The sequence below is a fragment of the Engraulis encrasicolus genome, chromosome 5 (genome assembly GCF_034702125.1).
Source record: "Engraulis encrasicolus isolate BLACKSEA-1 chromosome 5, IST_EnEncr_1.0, whole genome shotgun sequence".
In the NCBI taxonomy this organism is placed as follows: Eukaryota; Metazoa; Chordata; class Actinopteri; order Clupeiformes; family Engraulidae; genus Engraulis; species Engraulis encrasicolus.
In genome coordinates, this window is record NC_085861.1 from 33,608,146 (window position 1) to 33,628,446 (window position 20,301).

The 20,301-nt window shown below is 39.7% G+C and overlaps 1 protein-coding gene across 1 annotated transcript; it reads left to right on the forward strand.

The window, feature by feature from the left end:
* Positions 1-865: 865 nt before the first annotated feature.
* On the forward strand, positions 866-19,854 carry LOC134448723 (carcinoembryonic antigen-related cell adhesion molecule 5; the record flags this gene model as incomplete). The annotated part of the gene is made up of 7 exons (XM_063198377.1): positions 866-944; positions 13,124-13,399; positions 14,057-14,339; positions 14,957-14,973; positions 16,128-16,409; positions 16,645-16,908; positions 19,832-19,854. Coding segments are annotated over 7 exons (1,224 nt in total), but the record flags the coding sequence as incomplete, so codon positions are not given.
* Positions 19,855-20,301: the final 447 nt, after the last annotated feature.

The following is a 20,301-nucleotide window of genomic DNA, read 5'->3' on the forward strand; positions in this document are numbered from 1 at the left end:
ATGGCCAAAGGATTTAGGTCTTGAGTTGCAACAAGATGTTTGGGACAATATTGTGCATTGTGTGGCCGGGGCAGTGAGAGACATCGAGACAAGATTTATACATCATGAAATAATTCATAAATATACTGGACACCTGTTAGGCTGAAGAGAGTTAGTGTAATCAATAGTGATGACTGCTGGAAATGTAAGAACTCTGTACCTTTCTCTCATGTGGGACTGTCTCACCCTTCTGGACTCAAGTGATAGGGACTATGGAAGAGCTGGAGCAGCCACTGCCTAGCTCACCTTGCCTGTGCTACTTGGCAGTAACACCTGCACTTACAAAGGTCCAGTTTGGACTAGCTCTTGCCAGCTTCCTTACTGCAGCCAAAGTTATTTTAAGGAAATGGAAGAGTAAAAGTGCACTTTTTCTTTTTTTTCTTTTTACAAGGACTTGTTTGAGCTCATGATCAATACAGCCTCTTACGAACTGAGGCTTGCCAAAGTGAGAAACAAAATGTCAAAGTGTTCTGCAATGTGGGATAGTTTTTGACCTATGTTAAGGAGTGAGAGTAATAGGAAGCAAGAGGTAATACTAAGTCATCTATAGGAATGTATACATGATGTGTGCCAGGGGAAGGGGGAGAAAGGGGATATTGATGTGTGGGGGTTTGGTTGTTAGTTAAGGTTGTGTTTACAAGGGCATTTGTGTACAAGTCTTACAAGGGTATTTGTGTATGTGTTCTTGATGGTACACCATAAGTGTATTTGTTTTGCCATGTGATTTTATTTTTGAATTTGAAAAATAAAAAATGTTGATTACAAAAAAATAAATGATCACTGTCCCAAGTCAGTCGATGGTTATGTGAATCGTTAGTAAGTGAATGATGACTCTCGCGGCCACTTCCACGGTCTGCTGCCAGAAAACCCCAAATGCAACTTTTTGACCGGTCCGAAAGACTGTCGTGGGAAACACTTTTCATACGAAGAAATCGATTTACATACCGTATTCAGATTCGTATCGACTGCTGGCATTCCGTGATGAAAAATATTCTCACAGCTAGTTTATTTGAACAACATTTTTTTATTATGTTGTAAATTTTGAGACAGGCATGCAGGGCCGGTTCTGGCTTATTTGGTGCCCTAGGCGAGTTTGTGTTCTGGCACCCACCCCCCACCCCCCAACCAAGAAAAAAAAACTCTTTTTTTATACCTTACAGAACACAAGAGTAATACCGGTAGTAAGCTTAACTAAATAGCATCAAGAACAATAACTGTTTTGCATCAAATGGATTTCTGGTTCTTTTTGACAGGCGACCAACACATCAGATTGAGTCGCCAGATGAGAGGGAGGTTATCAATGTGTTTGAATTGTAATATGGAATTGAAATACCAGGAGAGTGATACAGTAGGCCCACATTTGCATGCAAAATGCATGTGTAGACAATAGGCCTACCAAGGAGGTCTGCATTGATAGCCTATCTACACTACCTACAGCATCACAAAGCATGGCAGCATAGCAATTTTAATAAGCTACACATTTGTGCTGTCTATGATTCCAAACCAATTTCATTTCTGGACTGGAAATAGTGGTGCATTTGTGAGTAGGAGAATGAGAAGGGGGCTATCTATGTGTTTGAACTGGAGGGACAGGGTGAGAGAAAGGGAGAAGAGCTGTCACGCTTTTGAATTTCACTTGTCTGCAATACTACATCACTCAGCATGAAAACATGCTGTGCATGGTTCTGTTACATGATTCATGTAGGCTAGCCTATGCTATGTTATTCTGGTCTGGAAACAATGTTTTTTTAAGCTTACAACAAGCAGGTAATTCATGTGGATGGAAGGAGATATGGCAGCTAAAATTGTTTTAAACATGGCACCAGTCTTGTCAACCTAAGCAAGTATTATGATATCAGGTGGGTGTTAGTGAGTAGTGAGTAGGCTACTAACAGCTAAACATTGCACCAGTCTTACTTTACATTGCTTGTCAACCTAAGCAAATATTATGATATCAGGTGGGTGTTAGTGAGTAGTGAGTAGGCTACTAACAGCTACTTTACTGGATTTCATTGCTTGGCATACTTGGCTAATGTTAGCATGCTAACTAGCGATTTCTCTGATCAAAAACAAAGCTCTTTTTCCCTCTAATTCCAAATAGTAGCCTCATAACTATTAGGCTTTCCATAATCACAAACGGTTGCTGATTAAATCACATAGTTCCAAAACACCCTCTGCAACTCCTGCATCATGCAATGAGTGGTTTAATGAGAACATAACAATTCTCCACCCAGCAGAGCAGCACTCCTGTTTGCGCTTGCCCCCTCTCTGTCTCTGGAGTAGGGTGACCAGCTGTCCGGACTTCGGCCGGACAACCCCGCCCCTTAACTTTCTAACCTAGCGTCCTCGCGCGCACCCATTGCTTCGACTTGCCGAATCCCCGCCTCCGTGGAGAAAACAGTGAAGTTGGCATTCTAAACTGTAGGCAGAAATCAGGGAACAGCGGTGCCATCTTACCTCAGACTAACTCACCTGCCAACAACAGTTTTACTTGTAAAACAATATTTTTTGGGGGAAGGATTTTCGCATTTCATTACCTCACTCCGATAAAGGAGTCATCAGTACCACTAACTTAATATTGTATCAGAGACGGCAGGTTACGATAGACAAATCCTTCCGTTGTTGTTTGCGTAGGCTATTTCATTTTTGTTTTTAAATGTATTTTGGGTAGTCATGCATTCGTAGGCCTAATAGCAAACAATTAATTTGATTTACTTTACTCAAAGTTGGTCAGAAGTAGGCCTATGTTTATCAGCGGTGTTTTAAGGGAGGCAAACCGCTTCTGTCAACCTTTTTTTTTTCATGCAGACGCTGGATAACCAACAACACGAGCTCAAAATACAGACAGCGCCCGTGCAGAAAGACGTTTCTTTGCCCTGTTTGTAAAGTTGTGAGAACCCTCGTATCGTTGTAAAGGCATTTAGCGGACAAACTTAGGCTACTTGCACTATGCGTTGCCACCAGTGCAGGAAAAAATAGGAAACAGACAGTAGACAATAATATAGTTACCTTATTTAACTTTCATACAGTCAGTTAATGAACTTCATATAGGGCTATTGCACGGAGATTTCCCCGACATAAGGCGACAGCAATACAGTTAATTCGCTGGGCGCAGATATCGGAAACGCGACCGACTGTCAAGGTCTAGTTTGCGTCAATGACGTTGGCTCGCATCTCGAGGCCATAAGCAAAAGGCTAGGAGGAAAGGAAAGACAAAGAGAGGGACACACGGACGTCGTGAACAGGTCGTAAAAACGGACCGATGGCCACCCTACCCTGGAGTGAGTCTCCAAAATTCAAAACAGATCGCACGCTGTCACTCGTCCCGCCCCCTTTCTCAGAACTGTCTGTTAATTGGTTCACAGACTTCCCAGAGACAGTTGAAAGCGTTATAACTATTGGCTGAGGGGCGTTTTGCCGTGAGGAGCGCTTTCGCCACGCTTTGTTGATTGCGACTTCATAAAAAAACCTCCATATCGCAAAATTACGCATCGGAGAGCGCCATTTCGGCGCTCCTTCTTCACATGGCGCCCTAGGCGACCGCCTAGCCGGCCTATGCTTAAAACCGGCCCTGCAGGCATGCCACGGACACCGTGCAAACAACGTCATCCTACCTCGTGCCCCTTTAGGTTTTTATTTTATATTTTTCCTTTTGAAAGCTTTGAAATTGTTCTTCAATTGCATTGTACAGGATAATAGTTCAGATTTATGTCAAAAAGCATTGAACGGCATATCCGTTCACACTGTAAACCCCAACATGTTCCACGAACTCAAACATTTTGTGGAAACTTATTCCCGTTAAAGTTTTAGTTTTGTGACCAAATGTTTTACGTAAATACTACATACATTCATGCATATGAAGGACACAAAATCTTTAAGAAAATGATCAAAAACGTATTAATTCCATAATTAGATATTTGGTTTTTAGCACTCCAAGTCAAGTATGTACTCCAAACTCTAAAATGCACAGAAACAATAGTTTACACAAAAGATTTGTGTTGAAAACTAAAACGTTTACGTAAGTCTTACATAAAATCAGACATGCTATGTGAAAACAAATGTTATGAAAGGGGAAAAAAATCCTGAATGTTTTAGTTGCTGCTACTCAAAGATGTAACATGCTCCATTGTCTGAATGATGCAAAAATCAGTGCAATTAGTACTTAGCAGAGAGTTAGTTTTTAAAGTAAACAAGCACAGCAGGTTTAGCTATATTGGCTTTCAAATTCATTTTATTTTTAAATTTATTTAATTCCAAAATAAAAAGTTTTATGTTTTCCCATTTTAGAGCCAAAAAAAATCTTGGTTGGTTTATTGATTGGTTGGTTTATACTAATGCACTAGGCTACCACCCCTCTGTTTAAACCAAATATAAAATGAGCTTTAATTCCACAAACGTGAACAATGTTTTATATCAAGTTTTTTTGGTTCCATGTGGTTGGCAAACAAAAACAGTAGACAATAACACAACAAACATACAATGCACAATAATCTGTTCTAAAATGTAGATCCAGTCTATACAGTCAACAGTCAATTACAATTACATTACAAAGAATGAACCTCAACACATTAGGCAATTTAGTCATTTATTTATTTTTTATTAGGAGTTGGAGGCTGAAGGAGATCTGCCCTGCTAAGGCAAAAGGCAGTAACTTCACATTTTTCAAAAATGAGTTTTTGTCATATTTGCAATAATAAGCATCAGTTTTATCATGTGAACAAACATGGAGTTTGAAATCAGTTGTTTTGAGGGTAAAAAAAGGTGTAAAGTAAAACAAGCTGAAAATCCTTTGGGTAAACTAAGGCAGAAGACAGTAACTTTAGCCTTCTGCTCTGGACCTGCAGAATTCTGGAACTCTGATGTTCCAAACTGAGGCAGAACACAGTAACTTCAGTTACTGTTCATCTGTTAACAGTTAAAACTCCTTCTTTAAATTTCAGTCATGTAAATAATCAAAAAGAAATGAAACTATTATATTATGAAACATGATCAGCCTGCTAGGAAATGTGTGTAACTACTATTTGAGGTAGTATGAAATACAAATACACACACAAAACCCATTTATAATTATATTATTATTATTATTATTATTATTATTATTATTATTATTAACAATTTATATGTTAATAAACATGACATTTTGTCATAATGACTCTAATAGTGTGTATACTGCTTAAATTATATGTGAAAGTTGTATTTGTTGCTTATTATTCAGATTTAAAATGGAAGTTACTGTCTTCTGCCTTAGTATGACTAATTGTCATTCCGGGGGCAATGCTAAGGCAGAACACAGTAACTTCCAAAAAAGGGTCAAAGGTTAACTATTTGTAAAATTATTTTTTATGAATAGATGTAGGCAGGCATACACTACAAACTGTGAAAATTACAGCTTTGTAGCTATAACCAGATTGTGGTGACATTCATTTATTTTAAGATAACTTTAACATCATTTTTCTCAGTTTCACACTCTGGTGAGTTACTGTCTTTTGCCTTAGTAGGGCAGAGATCCATATAACTTATAATGACATTTCCCCCAAAATAGTGCCAGACTTCACAACACAGTCAGTTGTTTATCCTTTGGAGTGTTGAGCAGAGCTCATGGATCATAGAGCTCTGGTGGTCCCATATCGGCTGCCTGTGGAGCATAAATAATAAGTTTAAGGGCTTCCGCACACCGGCTCCAACAAAGTGCTGAGAACTGCTCAGCTAAAATTTTATTCCATTGTTTTCAATAGAACCACGCACACTGGCGCCGATGTCCGCGGACATTCGCCGATGTCGGATAGCAGATGTCGGATAGCAATTAGAGACAGGTTCTATTTTGTCGGCGCCGCCCATTGACTATCAATGCAATGTTTGTGTGAAATTGGGTTTGGGGGTCCGAATTCTGTCGGAAGCAAAAGTGCGCCGCAGTGCTGTCGGAGCCAGTGTGCGGCCGGCCTAAGGCTTTCATGAGGACTTGTTGGATTAGGCCCCTACAGGATGATCACTGGGTTTGATACACAGGTTTATACAGAAGTTCAATGTACAATATGTCATCATGAAAATGCAACGTATCACTTGACAATACACTGCAGATGTATGATACAAGAAAGAGATTTTTATGAAAGGCCTACACAGTGCTAGCCTAACTAGCAGTAGCTAACATGCTAAGCTAAATTGCTAACATAACACACACACAGTGTAGCATCAAGAGCACTCAAGGTCCACACAGCAACATAGTACTACACATACACACCAACACACTTTTATGGGTCTTTTCTTACCTTGAAGTGAGGTTGATTTTTCCATGCCAAGTTGTCAGTTGTGGTTTGGTGGTCACTGTTGGGTTGAGTAAATCTATCCCCCAATTGACAGATTCACCATTTTTTAGAGAAGTTTGTATTTACATTTTTTACAGTTACATTTTAATAAAATAGGGTTATATGGTTCTGACATGAATGGCTTCTTCTGTACTCAAAGCAGAAGCTGGTACACAATAAAAAAACAACTAAAACAACCAAAAAAGTGAGTGCCCCTGCCTTAGGATTCGAACTCTCAACCTCAAGATAAGTACATGCCAATATAGGCGAGTACATCTATGCAAAAAAAAGACCTAACCCCAAAGAAATTGATACAAAAGGTTTTTCAACTGATTTTGTTACCTCTAAGTGTCCTTAATGACATACTAAAAATCTAGGAAAATCTGACTTCAGGAAAGGTGTCATTTTCAAGATCAAAGTTTTTTAAAATGAAGGATACTACATGATAATTACATTGGCATGAACTAACATGTTTTCAGGATCTGTTTGTTTGGAGTGCTGTTTGGGTGGATAAAGACACTACTGCTATGATAATATCCATGTGCTGTTTGTCAGGGCACATCATAAGTGATGAATCATGGTGTCACTAGGTATTTTGGGTCTTTCAGCAGCTGAACTGAATAGACAGGAGCCACTACATGTGTAAGTAGAGGGCAAGGTGAAACGGTTGGTACTGGAGACAGACAATGTCCTGAAAGGACATAGGGCTTTAGCATAGCTTTCGGGTAAGCCAGAGTAGGGCCTGTTGTAGCTTCATAGGCAAGGGTCAGGGCCTTGTATTCAATTAGGGCATGGAAAAGAGGACATGACTGGGAAACTGAGGCTATGTGGTCAGAGAATGAGAGATGGTCATCATCAATGACACCTAGATTTCTTGTGGCCTTATTTGAGGCAACAGTAGCAGAATCCATATTGAGCTCGAAATCATGGCAACCTAAATCTTTGGCTGGGATCACCAGCAGTGCATTTGGGCGAGGCTCAACTCAAGATTGCATTCCTTCATACTTGTGGATAGTTCAGAGAGGCAAGCGGAAATGTGTGTGACCGTGGAGTCATCTGGCACAAAGTAACTGTGCTTCATTGGTGTAACAGTAGTATGAGAAGCTGTGAGAACAGATAACATGACCCAGTGATGTGGTGTACATGGCAAATAGGAGTCCCAGCACCAGCCCTTAGGACACCTCTGTGGAGAGGTTATGATTTGAGGACAGCTGACCTTGCCCTTGATACACGCTAAGAATGATACCACCAGACTCAAAGAATGTCTGGAAAATTTTGAGACACATAAAACTCAATTATTTATCTAAGAGAGATGTTAAATAATCATCTTTTGAAAAAAAAATGCTAGCTGGTGTGTCTGCACAAAGATTTTTAGATTTACTACAAAACAAAAAGATATGTCCATAATCTCTTCTGAAGATATCTTCTGGCTTGCTAGAAACAAAATAAAAGAGTAATTTTGAGCTTGGCTTTTTCAGATTTTGAGGTTTTGCATTTTGAAATTTAATGCATATTTAATTACATATAGTCCAATTACCATATTAAAACATAACATTTCAGAAAACTTGCAATACATTTTTTTCTCACAAATATGTGAGTAATCACCGGATTAAGTTTCATGGTGATATCGGCAAGCTAAATATTTTGGCCTATTCACCTGGAGTGTCTCTTGACCCATATAATAAGCCTATGGCAGCCATGTTGAAAAAACTCATTTCCCAAAGTCAGATTTTACTAGATTTTTAGTATGTCATTTAGCAGGTCCAATAGTAATAGAATCCATAGAAAAACCTTTTGTATCAATTTTTTTGGGGTTAAACCCTAAATGTACTCGCCTATTATGGCTATATGCAGAGGACTATCCCCTAAAGCAGTGGATCTCAACTGGAACAGTCTTGGGACCCACCATTTTCCACTCTCATTTTTTTTAGCGACACTCGAATGACTGGTTGCACGCTACTATCTCGCATAAACATTCTGATTTTATCTATGACGACAGATGACACAAGTTCAATCGCCCATCAACATAAAAGTTGCAAATTGTTGCAGGAAAAGTTGGATGGGTTTTTTTTTTAGCGAATCAAAGAATTTCGATTTTTTTCACACCACGGCTCCACAACCCACCCATGACCCCTCTGCGTCTTACTCATAATTAACAGTCAAATGTGTTTCACACATACTTTCCACCTCAAATCCGGACAACTGACAATTAACCAAAACAATGATGTTTGAATGTGTTTTTTTTTTTTTAACTAAAATCCCGTGCTGGGAATTGAACTTGTAACTGTAATTGATCATGCTTCAAGGCCAACTGCTTAACTGTTAGTCCATGACTGCTCAAGCACAACATGCTGACATCCATAGTCTCATATGAGACTATAGTTCCAATTGACATGATTTAAAGGGGTCCTATTATGCTATTTAGAATAACTTTCATTGGTAGTGTTAGTGGAGTTAATTTCAAAGGACCACTTGTTTTCATGGCCATTATTTTTTATCATTGTGTACATGTACCCTACGCCGCCTGTTTGAAACGCATGGAAGTGCAGAATGTTAGACCCTCAACATTCTGAAATCTCGGCGCAGCATGGAGCGTTTCATCAAGCACTCTATTACTAATATTACGTCAACAGCACAGCTACTTTCGACCTGGAATCCAACCCTGTAGCCTATGTCTGAAGTTGAAAGCCAAATAGTTCACCCAATGTCCACAATTAATCTGAAAAGGACGCATCATAAGTCCCACGTTATGTTATTAACCCTTACTTTTGAGCGCCTTGCTGTGTCATTTGCTGAAACCCAGTCCCTATCCAATGCGAGTCTTCCGTGCATGGGCTTCAGTTTGATTTCAAAATCACTTGGGACAATTAGGCTAGCATAAATCTGAGATAGGTTTGAAAGTGCTGGGTACAGGCTATTACGTCCGATTAGAGGTTTCATGAAATAATACGCATACTGCATATGATGCGTAATAACGCGATTGTGGCCAAATTAAAAATTAAAAGCCATCTGCGCTGTCTTGTTTATTTCTGATATCCTGTCGAAGTTTTGAGACAACATTTCTTCATTAATATTTACAATTATTTATTGGAAATTAACAGATAATATCTTGTATGTAAACTAGCTTCATTTTACTCTTAACTGTGGTTCTGTGACTGTGTTGGGGTTTCTGTGTATTTCTGGGGCCTAGCTGAGTCCAGAAGACAGCTGCCCTGTCGTAAAACCTAGCTACAGAGGTGTCGATTGTCACACAGCCACTTGGGCTGAAATTAGTGAGTTGGTTATCCACTGGGCACAGACACTTGGTCTGGGCGATGCAATACTGAGGAGTGACCAGTTCCATATTTGACTTAGTCAGTTAGAGGCTGAACTGACCATATTTGTGAATGTATTCTGGTATATTCTTGCTGCACTGATGTTTTGACCATGTCTGTCACATGATGTAATACACTTGTGGGGTTTAAATACTGTTCTCAGATGCAGTTCAGGAGAACGGTTGAGAGAAGAGCTGGGGACAACTGGGGATGCGCTTGGCGGATGGGCGCTAAAGCCCTGATGCTAAAGGCATAGGCTATGCTAGATTATGGTATTCTAAGGGTTAACTGAATTGCTCTTCTCACTTGCAATGTATCAATAAATGTAACTATCTTGATGGCAATGGCATTCGTCTTCTCCTGTGATTTCCTGGTTTCTGGTTCCTTTCCTGTTCTCCTGCACAAAGATGGGTAATGTATGCTTATGACCGATTGAGCCCAATGAACTAAATAATAACTAAGTATGTAATAGTGATAACAATAATATAAGTACTTGGTATTAATTGGTAAATAGGTAAACATATACGAGTCAGATAGCAGTAGATGGTTATCCTTGTGCACAGGCATTATAACCCAGATTAAGTCTTATTAATTAAATTGGGTTATGGACTATTTTATTGGCCCAGCTAATAATCTTAATTAGCAATGTGGGTTAATAAAAAAGTTACCACATCCTGCGCTGAAGTAGGCCTATCTTTATCTTAAACATTATTAACGCAATAGAAGGGGCCTGATTGGTTAACCCGCTGTCTAGCCTTGCATACAGTAGGCCTAACGTTGAAGTTATCAGCCAAGTTTACTGCTCGCAAACAGACAAGTGTCGCACTGGTCGTTAGGTGGAAGTCTAGATCTGCTGTTGACAGGTGGAAATTTGAAGACACAAAGAATATTCTCGGGGAGGATAGAAATCAGATCACCTTTCCTTGTTAATGGCAAGTTAACCTTCACAAAATAGGCTATCCAATAAGCTAATCATCTGCAATTGCTGCACACCGTTCAAAGGATATTTATTCAGCGAAGTTGTGGACATTTTCTTCGCTCTTGCGGCAGCCCCTGTGTGGCTGTCAAAGACGCAATCCGAAATTGAAAGAGTGCGCCCAGTAAGACAAGCGGCACGACTTGTCGGACTCAAACCTATCAATTCAACGTCTGTCAGTGATATCGTGACACCCTATTTGTGATATGAACGCTCAAATGCGTCCTGTGGTCTATTTGCAAGCCAGACTGAATACTGAGCGCACGCGTTGCTGTTGGCTTTTAAAACAAGTTCTTGTTTGCTCGTTGTCTATAGGCCTAATGCACAATGGCGATAGGCTATGCTTCATAAAAATACATTTCAGAGTATTTTCAGGTGCATGGTTTCATTTTAGTAACTGCATTTCTATTCAGTCCCCGGCAGAAATGACGCGCCCGGTGGACTGGTCTTATAATAACGCCTAGGCCTAGTCTTGGATTCGTGGTTTTTCTGTTCGCATTTATCGACAGGACAGGAGGTTTTTATTTTTTATTTTTTTTAATTTCTTTTACAATATCTGTTTCAGTTTCAGTTTCATTACTGACATGCCGCCCGACGACACGACCATTTTTTAAACGTCATCAAGCCAATATCCACGTTGCTGTTGCAGATATGAACAATACTGCGTTGCATTTTAATTACTGAATTGTAGCCTATGCATAGCCTATACTAATTGGCTAAGCGTTGCCAACATTGCTGATACAAACGGCTACTGGTCAAGTCGTGATATTTGGATAAAATCAGCGCACGTCTTCTAGCCTACTTCAAAAGGCAATAAAAGTGTGGGGTTTTCACATCTTAACAAACAAAAGTTAGTCTTGTCAACAGCATATGCAAAACGGCTCTGAAGCGAATAGAGAAAGAGAGGAGAGATTCGAGTCTTTCACCCACTTTTTGGATTCTCAGTGCGCAACTGTGTTAACACGTGTCTGTTTTCGATCTTCCTCATTCTAATGTTTCTGACCCATTAGCCATAGGCCTACCTATGGTATTTTATCAATGTAAAATGCAGCTTAAATATCACAATCAAACAAAAAATATATAACTTAGGCCACAGGTGAGTGTAGCCTACAGCCTAGACCGATGCTGTAGCCTATTTGACGGAGCTGATTTATGAATTGAAAAAAAAAAAAACATGCGTGATGGAATCAACTTGTGGATGGCGAAATCCTACACTGTCCTTGTAGGTTACACTGTCCTTGTAGGTTACACTATTCTTGTACACTATTCTTGTACACTGAGTGGTGTATTCACAAATAGGATACATCTCATCACAATACTGTCAAATTCAGATAGGCTATGTGGCTGTGATTAACAAATGGGCAGACGAGCGCATTAAGTCTACTGTCTCTGCAATTAATAAATGGTCTGTGACATCGTCAACACTCCATCCCATAAGCAGCAATGTTAGGTACAGCATGACGTAGACCTGTACAGGAAACAAAAGCTATAGAATGTTGAAAACCTAACCACGCGTTCTCTGGCAGTTGAGAAATAGTGTTCCTGTGGCAGAGAAATTCTCCCCCAAGAGGACAATTTGTGAAATGCGGCTTTCATCAACCTTTTCCATACAACAGATGCTGTGTAACCCAATACATGGGTAGTGGACATGAAAAAGCATATTAGGACCCCTTTAAAGAATTTGTAACTTTTCAGTTTCACAAAAAAATAAACAATAAATATCAACAAGTGCTTTTTATTGGTAATACAGGATTCAAACCGGCAATCCTCTGATCTTGTGGCTATTCCCCTATCCCTAGACCACAGCAGCTCAAACATTGTCTTGCTTTACCTAAGCATTTTTTTAAATTTCGCTGGCAATTAAATGTGAAAAGTATTGCGAATTAAAGCTTGAGTCATGGGTCTGGTGGCCACCTGTACATTTTCATACCATGTTCCAGGAAGTATGAAAGTAGGTAAGGTTATCTCCATGTTGGGGATTGCACTTGTAATCGTTGAGGTTGACGATCAGCTGTTTAACCACTACTCCATGGTCCCCTCAGCTGTTGTCATGACATCTAACCACTCATATGCCAGATAGAGTTCAAATTTACAAACTCGAAGACATTGTGTTAGGATGTCAGTTGTACTTAAAAAAAAACGTACAATGCCAATCTGAGTTAATTTATTGGTACCTGAAAACCTGTTGAGAACACCTAAAATGTATATGTCATCTGGACATTTTTGCAATATTGAGTACTACAGCGTAAACTTTCGTAGTTCATAGTACTGTTGGGGAATACAGTGTAAGTTCTTTTATCCTAACCGTAACTGGTGTTTGTTTAGACTAAAAGTTGGTGTAACTCTTCAGATGCTAAAATGGATTTAACTATTGCTTCTTTTAGTTGTCATTCACATTGTCAACTTTTTCTCTAGGTCGGTTCATTTTGTAGGAAGGCTGTTACCTTGGTGCATCTGTTCTAAGCCTCACCCATGCTGTATTTAACCTCAAGAGCCAATCTCCAATGTGACACTAGAAGCCAGTCAGACTGAACTGGTGGAGTTCAACAGCTCTGTCACTCTCACATGCTCCGCCTCTGGTGGCTCTCCCACCTCATTCCAGTGGTTTAACAGGAGTGCTGAGGTCACAGGAAGTGATGGAGTTCTTGTTGACAAGGGGACTCTGACGATAATGAGTGTGACTCGGTATGATACTGGGCCATACAAGTGCAATGCGTCCAACATTGTCGGCTTTGAAAGGAGCTCTATGGCCCATTTGACCATTGCCTGTAAGCGTCATTGCAGTGTGTTTATGTGCATGACTTTTTAATGTGATATTTTTCATTTTACATTGTATGATCCATTTAAGATTGTAAAATGCCAGAATCGTGGTTGAGCATGATAATGCAGCAAAAGTAGTCAAGATGAAACAGTTTTTTGTTATTAAGGTGTTAAAAGCATATGCATACCCCAAATTTATTTTTATTTTATTTTTTGCAAGAAAACAATCCTCCCAGTGAATTATGAAGTGTGTAGGGAAAAGTTGTGGATAACAAATGAGAATGAGAAACAACTTTTCTTCACCAAGGCACTCCAAAAAGTATAGTTGAAAATGTCTTTATTATTATGACATGTCCATTAAGGACTTTTAAAATTGCTATGCCCTGAAGAAGGCCCAACTGCCGCTACGCGTGGGCAATTTTAAAAGTCCTTAATGGACATGTCATAATAATAAAGACATTTTTAACTATACTTTTTGGAGTGCCTTGGTGAAGAAAAGTTTTTTCTCTTTTCAATCAACTTTTTTGACATTGAACCTTGAACCAAAGAGCACTCACAAGAATACTTTTTTCATCTTCCTAAAGGGACTGAGCACGCCTCTGACTTCCAAACACATGAGAATGAATTTAAAAATGAACATTAAATGTAATGTATTACAATTACAGATGGCCCAGACAATGCTCTACTGACAGTGACACCTCAAGGTGGTGTCTACAGTTCAGGCTCTGACATCGTCTTGTCCTGCTCCTCTGAGTCCAGCCCTGCTGCCCAGCTCCAGTGGGCTCTGAATGGGACCCTGCTGGGTAAAGAGGAACCAGAACTCAGACTGGAGAATGTTCAGGCCAGTCAGAGTGGAGAATACACCTGCTGGGCCCATAATAGTAACACCCAGAGGTATAAATTGTCATCACAAACAAGCATCATTGTTTTTGGTAAGCCTTCAGATTAGCTGTTGAATAGCATTCTCCCACAACGGTAGAATAAAAAAGGTCCCATATTATTACACTTGTCACAATGTAGGCCCATCACTTTCTTAAAGGGACACTGTGTGAGACTTTTAGTTGTTCATTTCCAGAATTGATGCTGCCCACTCACTAATGTTATCTTTTTCATGAATACTTACCACTACCATCAAATTCAAGTATTCATTACAACTGGGCAACTTGCATTTTTCATACATGAAATGGTGGATCTTCTCTATGGTCCGCCATTTAGAATTTCTTAAAATAGCCATTTTTAGCTGCAAAAATATTATAATTGGACCATACTAGTTAATATTTGTTTATTACTTAGTAAACTTTCATGCAAAGATCAAATGTGGCATATAGGGAGCCTAGTTTCAATGAGCAGCATAGTTGCAGTACCTTTTTTGACCATTTCCTGCACAGTGTCCCTTTTAACTTTTTTGAGCTTTTAGTGCAGTGACTACATAGACAGGAAATGAGTGGGAGAGAGAGACAGGGTAGTGCTGGGGAATGACTGAGACTGGGCTCCCCATGGGCAATGTTGCCCTTTCATGATCAGGTGCAATAGTGTCCTATAGTGTGCTACAACCCACCTGTTAGTTGGGTCATCTATAGAAGTTCCGTGACCGTGGAGAGGAAAGGTTCGTTTCTCACTGGATTTGTCATCTATAAAGGTTAAATTAAAAAAATTGCCGGGTGCCCCTAACAAAAATTTGGGGGAAAGAACTCACACTGAAGGATGTTCAGCCCAGTCAGAGTGGAGAATCCACCTGTTGGGCCCACAATAATAAAACCCTGAGGTATAAATTATCATCTCCAACAAACATCACTGTGCTGGGTAAGATGCTGCAGTTATAATTATACTGTACATCACTGTCCATTTTGCCTTCATTTGGACTGCAATCATTCAACATAATGCAAACCCAAGTGATTGTTTTCAGTCTGAATTGCTGTTGTTCATCATCTGTCTGCCTGACCCAAGTTAAAGCATCTATCTTCCCTTTGATATATATGGGGCTTATGCAATTCTGGTAATAATTGCCATGGTTCCATAGTAGTAATGCTATGCCATTATCTTGTGTATGTGTCTTAGAACCAGTTTTACAGACATTTCTCTTTGGCATCACGTAATCTTTATTCATCTACTCTTTCCCAGGGACACCAAAATAATATTTTGACCCCCATGAAACAGTAGAATTTCAGCTACATTATTATTTACAGTAAGACATGAATATCCCTAAGGGCCCCTCTAATGTATCTTTCTTGGCAATCTCTTTGATTTCCTCAGCTGGCTGCACTGCTCTCTCCAACTAGAAACACAACATTTTCACACAACGTACTGTATATACCATACACACTTCACTCACTCAGTACCTGTATTGACTCATTGTCTAAATACATGCTGTTTTGTCTCTGCTCATGTTAAACTCCAAGTTGGCATGATTGGATGATGCAATATCGTCAATCACTTAGAAATGACTTTCTTTTTTTTAGCCCCTCCAAATTCTTAGTTATGGCTGAGTGGTTAAAGTTTAATTAAATTCTAGGAATAAAACTAAAGCAGTTTTATTAGAGTAGTTACGTGTCATTCACTGCATGCCTCTCACTTTTGTAATGTAATAGTGTTGCCAATCTTGTAGCAACACAACATTACATCCTACAAATCACAATTATTGAAAAAAACGTGTTTGTTCAGGAAATCAATATACAAGAAATGGATTTGAGCTCAGCACAGATAACCAAGTATTCCACTCTTGTATCCTTCTCACAGAAAAGGTATTTGATCCTGCCGTGATGATCTCTAGTCCTGATCCACTGGTAGCAAATAACAGTTCTGTGAGCTTAACCTGTGAGGCCAAGGGCTCCATCACCACCAGGAAGTGGATGAAGAATGGAGGAACTCTGTCTCCAGAACCAGACAGAGTCACCATCAGTGAAGACAACAGAACTGTGTCCATCAGCCCAGTACAGAAAGAAGACACAGGAGAGTACAAGTGCCAAGTCAGCAACCCCGTCAGTAATGTAGAGGCCTCTAGAATACTGAAAGTTAACTGTAAGTTTTATATTTATATGAGTTATTGTTGCTATTATTGTTGCTGCTGGTGGTCTATTAGGTTGATGTCATAATAAATATATTTTTGATATATATATTGATATAATTGGTAGAACTATTTTTGGTTCAGCTGCTTTGCAATTTTTACAGAAGTTTGGTCATCCTCAACTTCAGTATACTGAATATGTACATATACATCTAGAAAGCCTTGTAACAATTACCTGTATGGTTACAGATGGACCAGGGGCTGTTTTCATTAAGGGAGAAGGCCATGAAGGAGTAGTAGAGTTTGGCCATCAGATCCATTTGAGCTGCTCTGCTGAGTCTGTTCCTGACTGCACCTACACCTGGATATTAAATGGGACACATGAGATAGGAACTGGACCCTCATACATTAAAGAGAAGAGTGCCTATGAAGACAGTGGAATATACACCTGCACTGCTTCAAACAGCATCACTGCAGGAACAAAGAAGGGAGATTTTGGACTATCAGTTAAAGGTAATTTATGAAAGATACACGCAGACCAGTGTAGCTTAGCCTATATATTTTTTGTCTAATTGATTAGGCATGCTACTTCTCATTCTTGAACTCTGTCCATCTCCTTATCATCTATATCTATTCACAACATCACAGTAAATCTGACCTTAAATATCCAAATGGACTTGAACAGAAAATTACTGTAACACACACACACACACACACACACACACACACACACACACACACACACACACACACACACACACACACACACACACACACACACACACACACACACACACACACACACACACACACACACACACACACACACACACACTATTACTTTTTTGTTGCTTCCCCTTAGTCGCTTGTAAATAGTAGGAGTGGTTGCAAATATCTTGAATGGATATGCAATAGTCAAAGGCCAGTGGTTAAGGTTAGTCATAGGCAGAGGTGGTGAATGGATTGCACTAATGGCCTTATGGTTACAGATGGGAGGTGGATGGTGGGTCCCTTCGTCCTCCTCTGTGACTGAGATAGTATGTGCATGCAGAGGCGCATCTTGTCACCAGACTAGGCAGGCAGCTGCTTGGGGCACCCAAGTCTATATATGGTGAATAATAAATCTAAACTATAGTAGTGGTGAGTTGTTGTTGGAAATGTTTCTTCTTTTGAATTTCTGCTTGGGGTCCCAACTTACCCTGTAACGCCTCTGTGTGCATGTCGTGTTCACAAACTGCTCCGTACTGTTGCCATGGTGTACTCATACTGTGTGTTTGATACAGCCGGTGAATTTAGTTTTCAATTGAGCTGACTCTCCCTTGTTATTACCTCCGCCAAGGAGGTAATGTTTTCGGTCGCGTTGGTTTGTCTGTCTGTTTGTTTGTTTGTCAGCAGCATAACTCAAAAACGAATCAACGGATTTGGACGAAACGTTGTGGGTTTGTTGACAATGACCCAAGGAACAAGTGATTACATTCTGGTGGTAATCCGGATCACGAGCCAGAACCAGGACTTTTTAAAAGATTCTGTCAGCAAGATAACTCAAAAACTAGTGAACTGATTTGGACGAAACTTTGTGGATTTGTTAGTAATGACCCAAGGAACAAGTGATTATATTTTGGGGGTGATCCGGATCACGAACAGGAACCAGGACTTTTTAAAAGATTCTTCACCATTGCTGGCCTTTGAAATATCAAGAGGGTGCCATTGTTATCTTAGCTTTTTCTATGGCCACCTACGGTGTTGGAGTGCTGTTCATCCTGTGGGAAGGGCAGTCATGGATCAGCGGTTAGGACGTCAGACTTGTATCCCAAAGGTTGCCGGTTTGGACTCCTGACTCACCAGGTTGGTGTGGGGGGAGTAATTAACCAGTGCTCTCACCCATCCTCCTCCATGATTGAGGTTCCCTGAGTATGGTACCGTTGGTACTGGTACTGCTCCCTTGTGGCGCCATTGACGGCTGCCCCCTTACACGGGTGAGACACAAATGCAATTTCGTAATGTGCAACTTGTATGCTGTGGATTGCTGTGTTACAATGACAAAGGGAGTTGGCGTTAAAGTACATTATTAAATATACAGTGTATTATCTTTATATGCTCAATGTGCCACACATATGCTGTATTTTCTAGTACTGTACCTTGCTTGGCTGGATATGAGAGGATTTACCATGGTTTCACTTACTGTGTAGTGCTCATGTTATAATAGTTTCCCTTGGGTTTATTATTTTGATTATCATTTGGGGATAGACCTTCATGCAAACTCGGATAACAATCTAATATTGTAATACCTGGAAGTGTGACTCATTGGCATAAATGCATTCCTTGAGTAAACTCATCAAAAATATGAAAACACTGGCTTGCTCCTGTTCTTACAACAGCGCCGCCACCACCACCACCACCACCACCACCACCACCTCATTGGGTCATAGCTTTAATAGTAGTAGCAATCTTACTACTGGCAGGAGGTGGGGTAGCAGGACTCTACATATACAAGAAAACACGGTGAGTTGATCTCAATCATCAGTTTGTGTAATGAGATCTTTGCATTTATGTTTTGTTTTATTATTATTATTATTATTATTATTATTATTATTATTATTATTTGTTTTTTTTTCTTCACATACCGAATTCAATATTTATTGTAATGGAAGGATAATGGAGTGACATTTTGCATGCTCATACTTCATACTTAAACTTAACTCCAATCATAGTTCAAATGCCTGCCTGGCAAAATTTCTTTTGTATGATTAGCAGCATGGCTAGACTGGTAATCTGGCATACAGGGCATTTTCCCGGGGTGGTCCATTGGTTCATTTTAATACAAATACAGAAAAGTATAAATAATATCTTAGAAAAGCAGATGGACTGTGAGAGGGGCTGATCTACTTAAAAAATGTTTATTCCCCCAGTCCAGCCCTGATTAGCAGATATCACTACTGATTCACTTGTTTGCTTTTACACTGATAGGGCCCTCTCACAATAATCTGGCTCTCGCCAGATTAATGTGAATTGCTGGATTTGTTGTCCGCAGGTGTGTATTTATAAAAAGAAAATTCCTTGCACATGATTGGAGAAATCAACTTGTCTGTCATTTTCAATAACTGCTACTCCAGCCTCTCACATATTTGATATTACAGTTGAAATTGAACTGGGTCCACAACAAAGCCCAGACAATTTTACGTGGCCCCCTCTACATAATGGGCTAGTCTCTTAGAAAAAAAAAAAATCCCAATAACATCAGCCCCTGAGGAATATTGACCCACCAGCAAATGCCCTGTATGACAGATTACCAGCCCAGGCCTGCTAGCACAAATACAGTGCAGTGTGTACGTGTGTAGTGACATGAAAGTGTAAATGGGAAAAGATCCCAGAGCCCTGGAAATGTGTGGGGTGTAGTGACTGTGCCTGACACTTGTGTATTTTCTCCTTTCTGTAGGGAAAAAGACACTCCAATGGTGAGTCTAAACTGCAATCCTTATCTTCACTTTATATTATTGATCTTTGACTAAATGTGTCAAACACTTATCAGTGTAACGACTTGAGTTCCCAGAAGCTTCTCCTTCCTGTTTCTCCTCAACATGTCTTTATTATGGTCGGCACGTTTGCTATCACAGGAAGTTCCTAGCACAGGTCATGGCAGTTCCAGTCAGGGGCAATAAGTCTGTATAAATGTACAGTAAGCATAACAATAACGTTGCCCTTCTACAACTTATAAACCTTTGATTATTCTAAGTTCCTCTTGAACAAAAATAAATGTATGAAATTTACAAAAATGATGAATTGGCTATACAAATCTTATATGAGTAAAATGATTGTTATAGTTTGTGTCATATGACTAAGGGAGCACATTTCATCAACAGTGTTTATGCGGTGTAATAAACTATACAAGGTCAATAAGATATATGA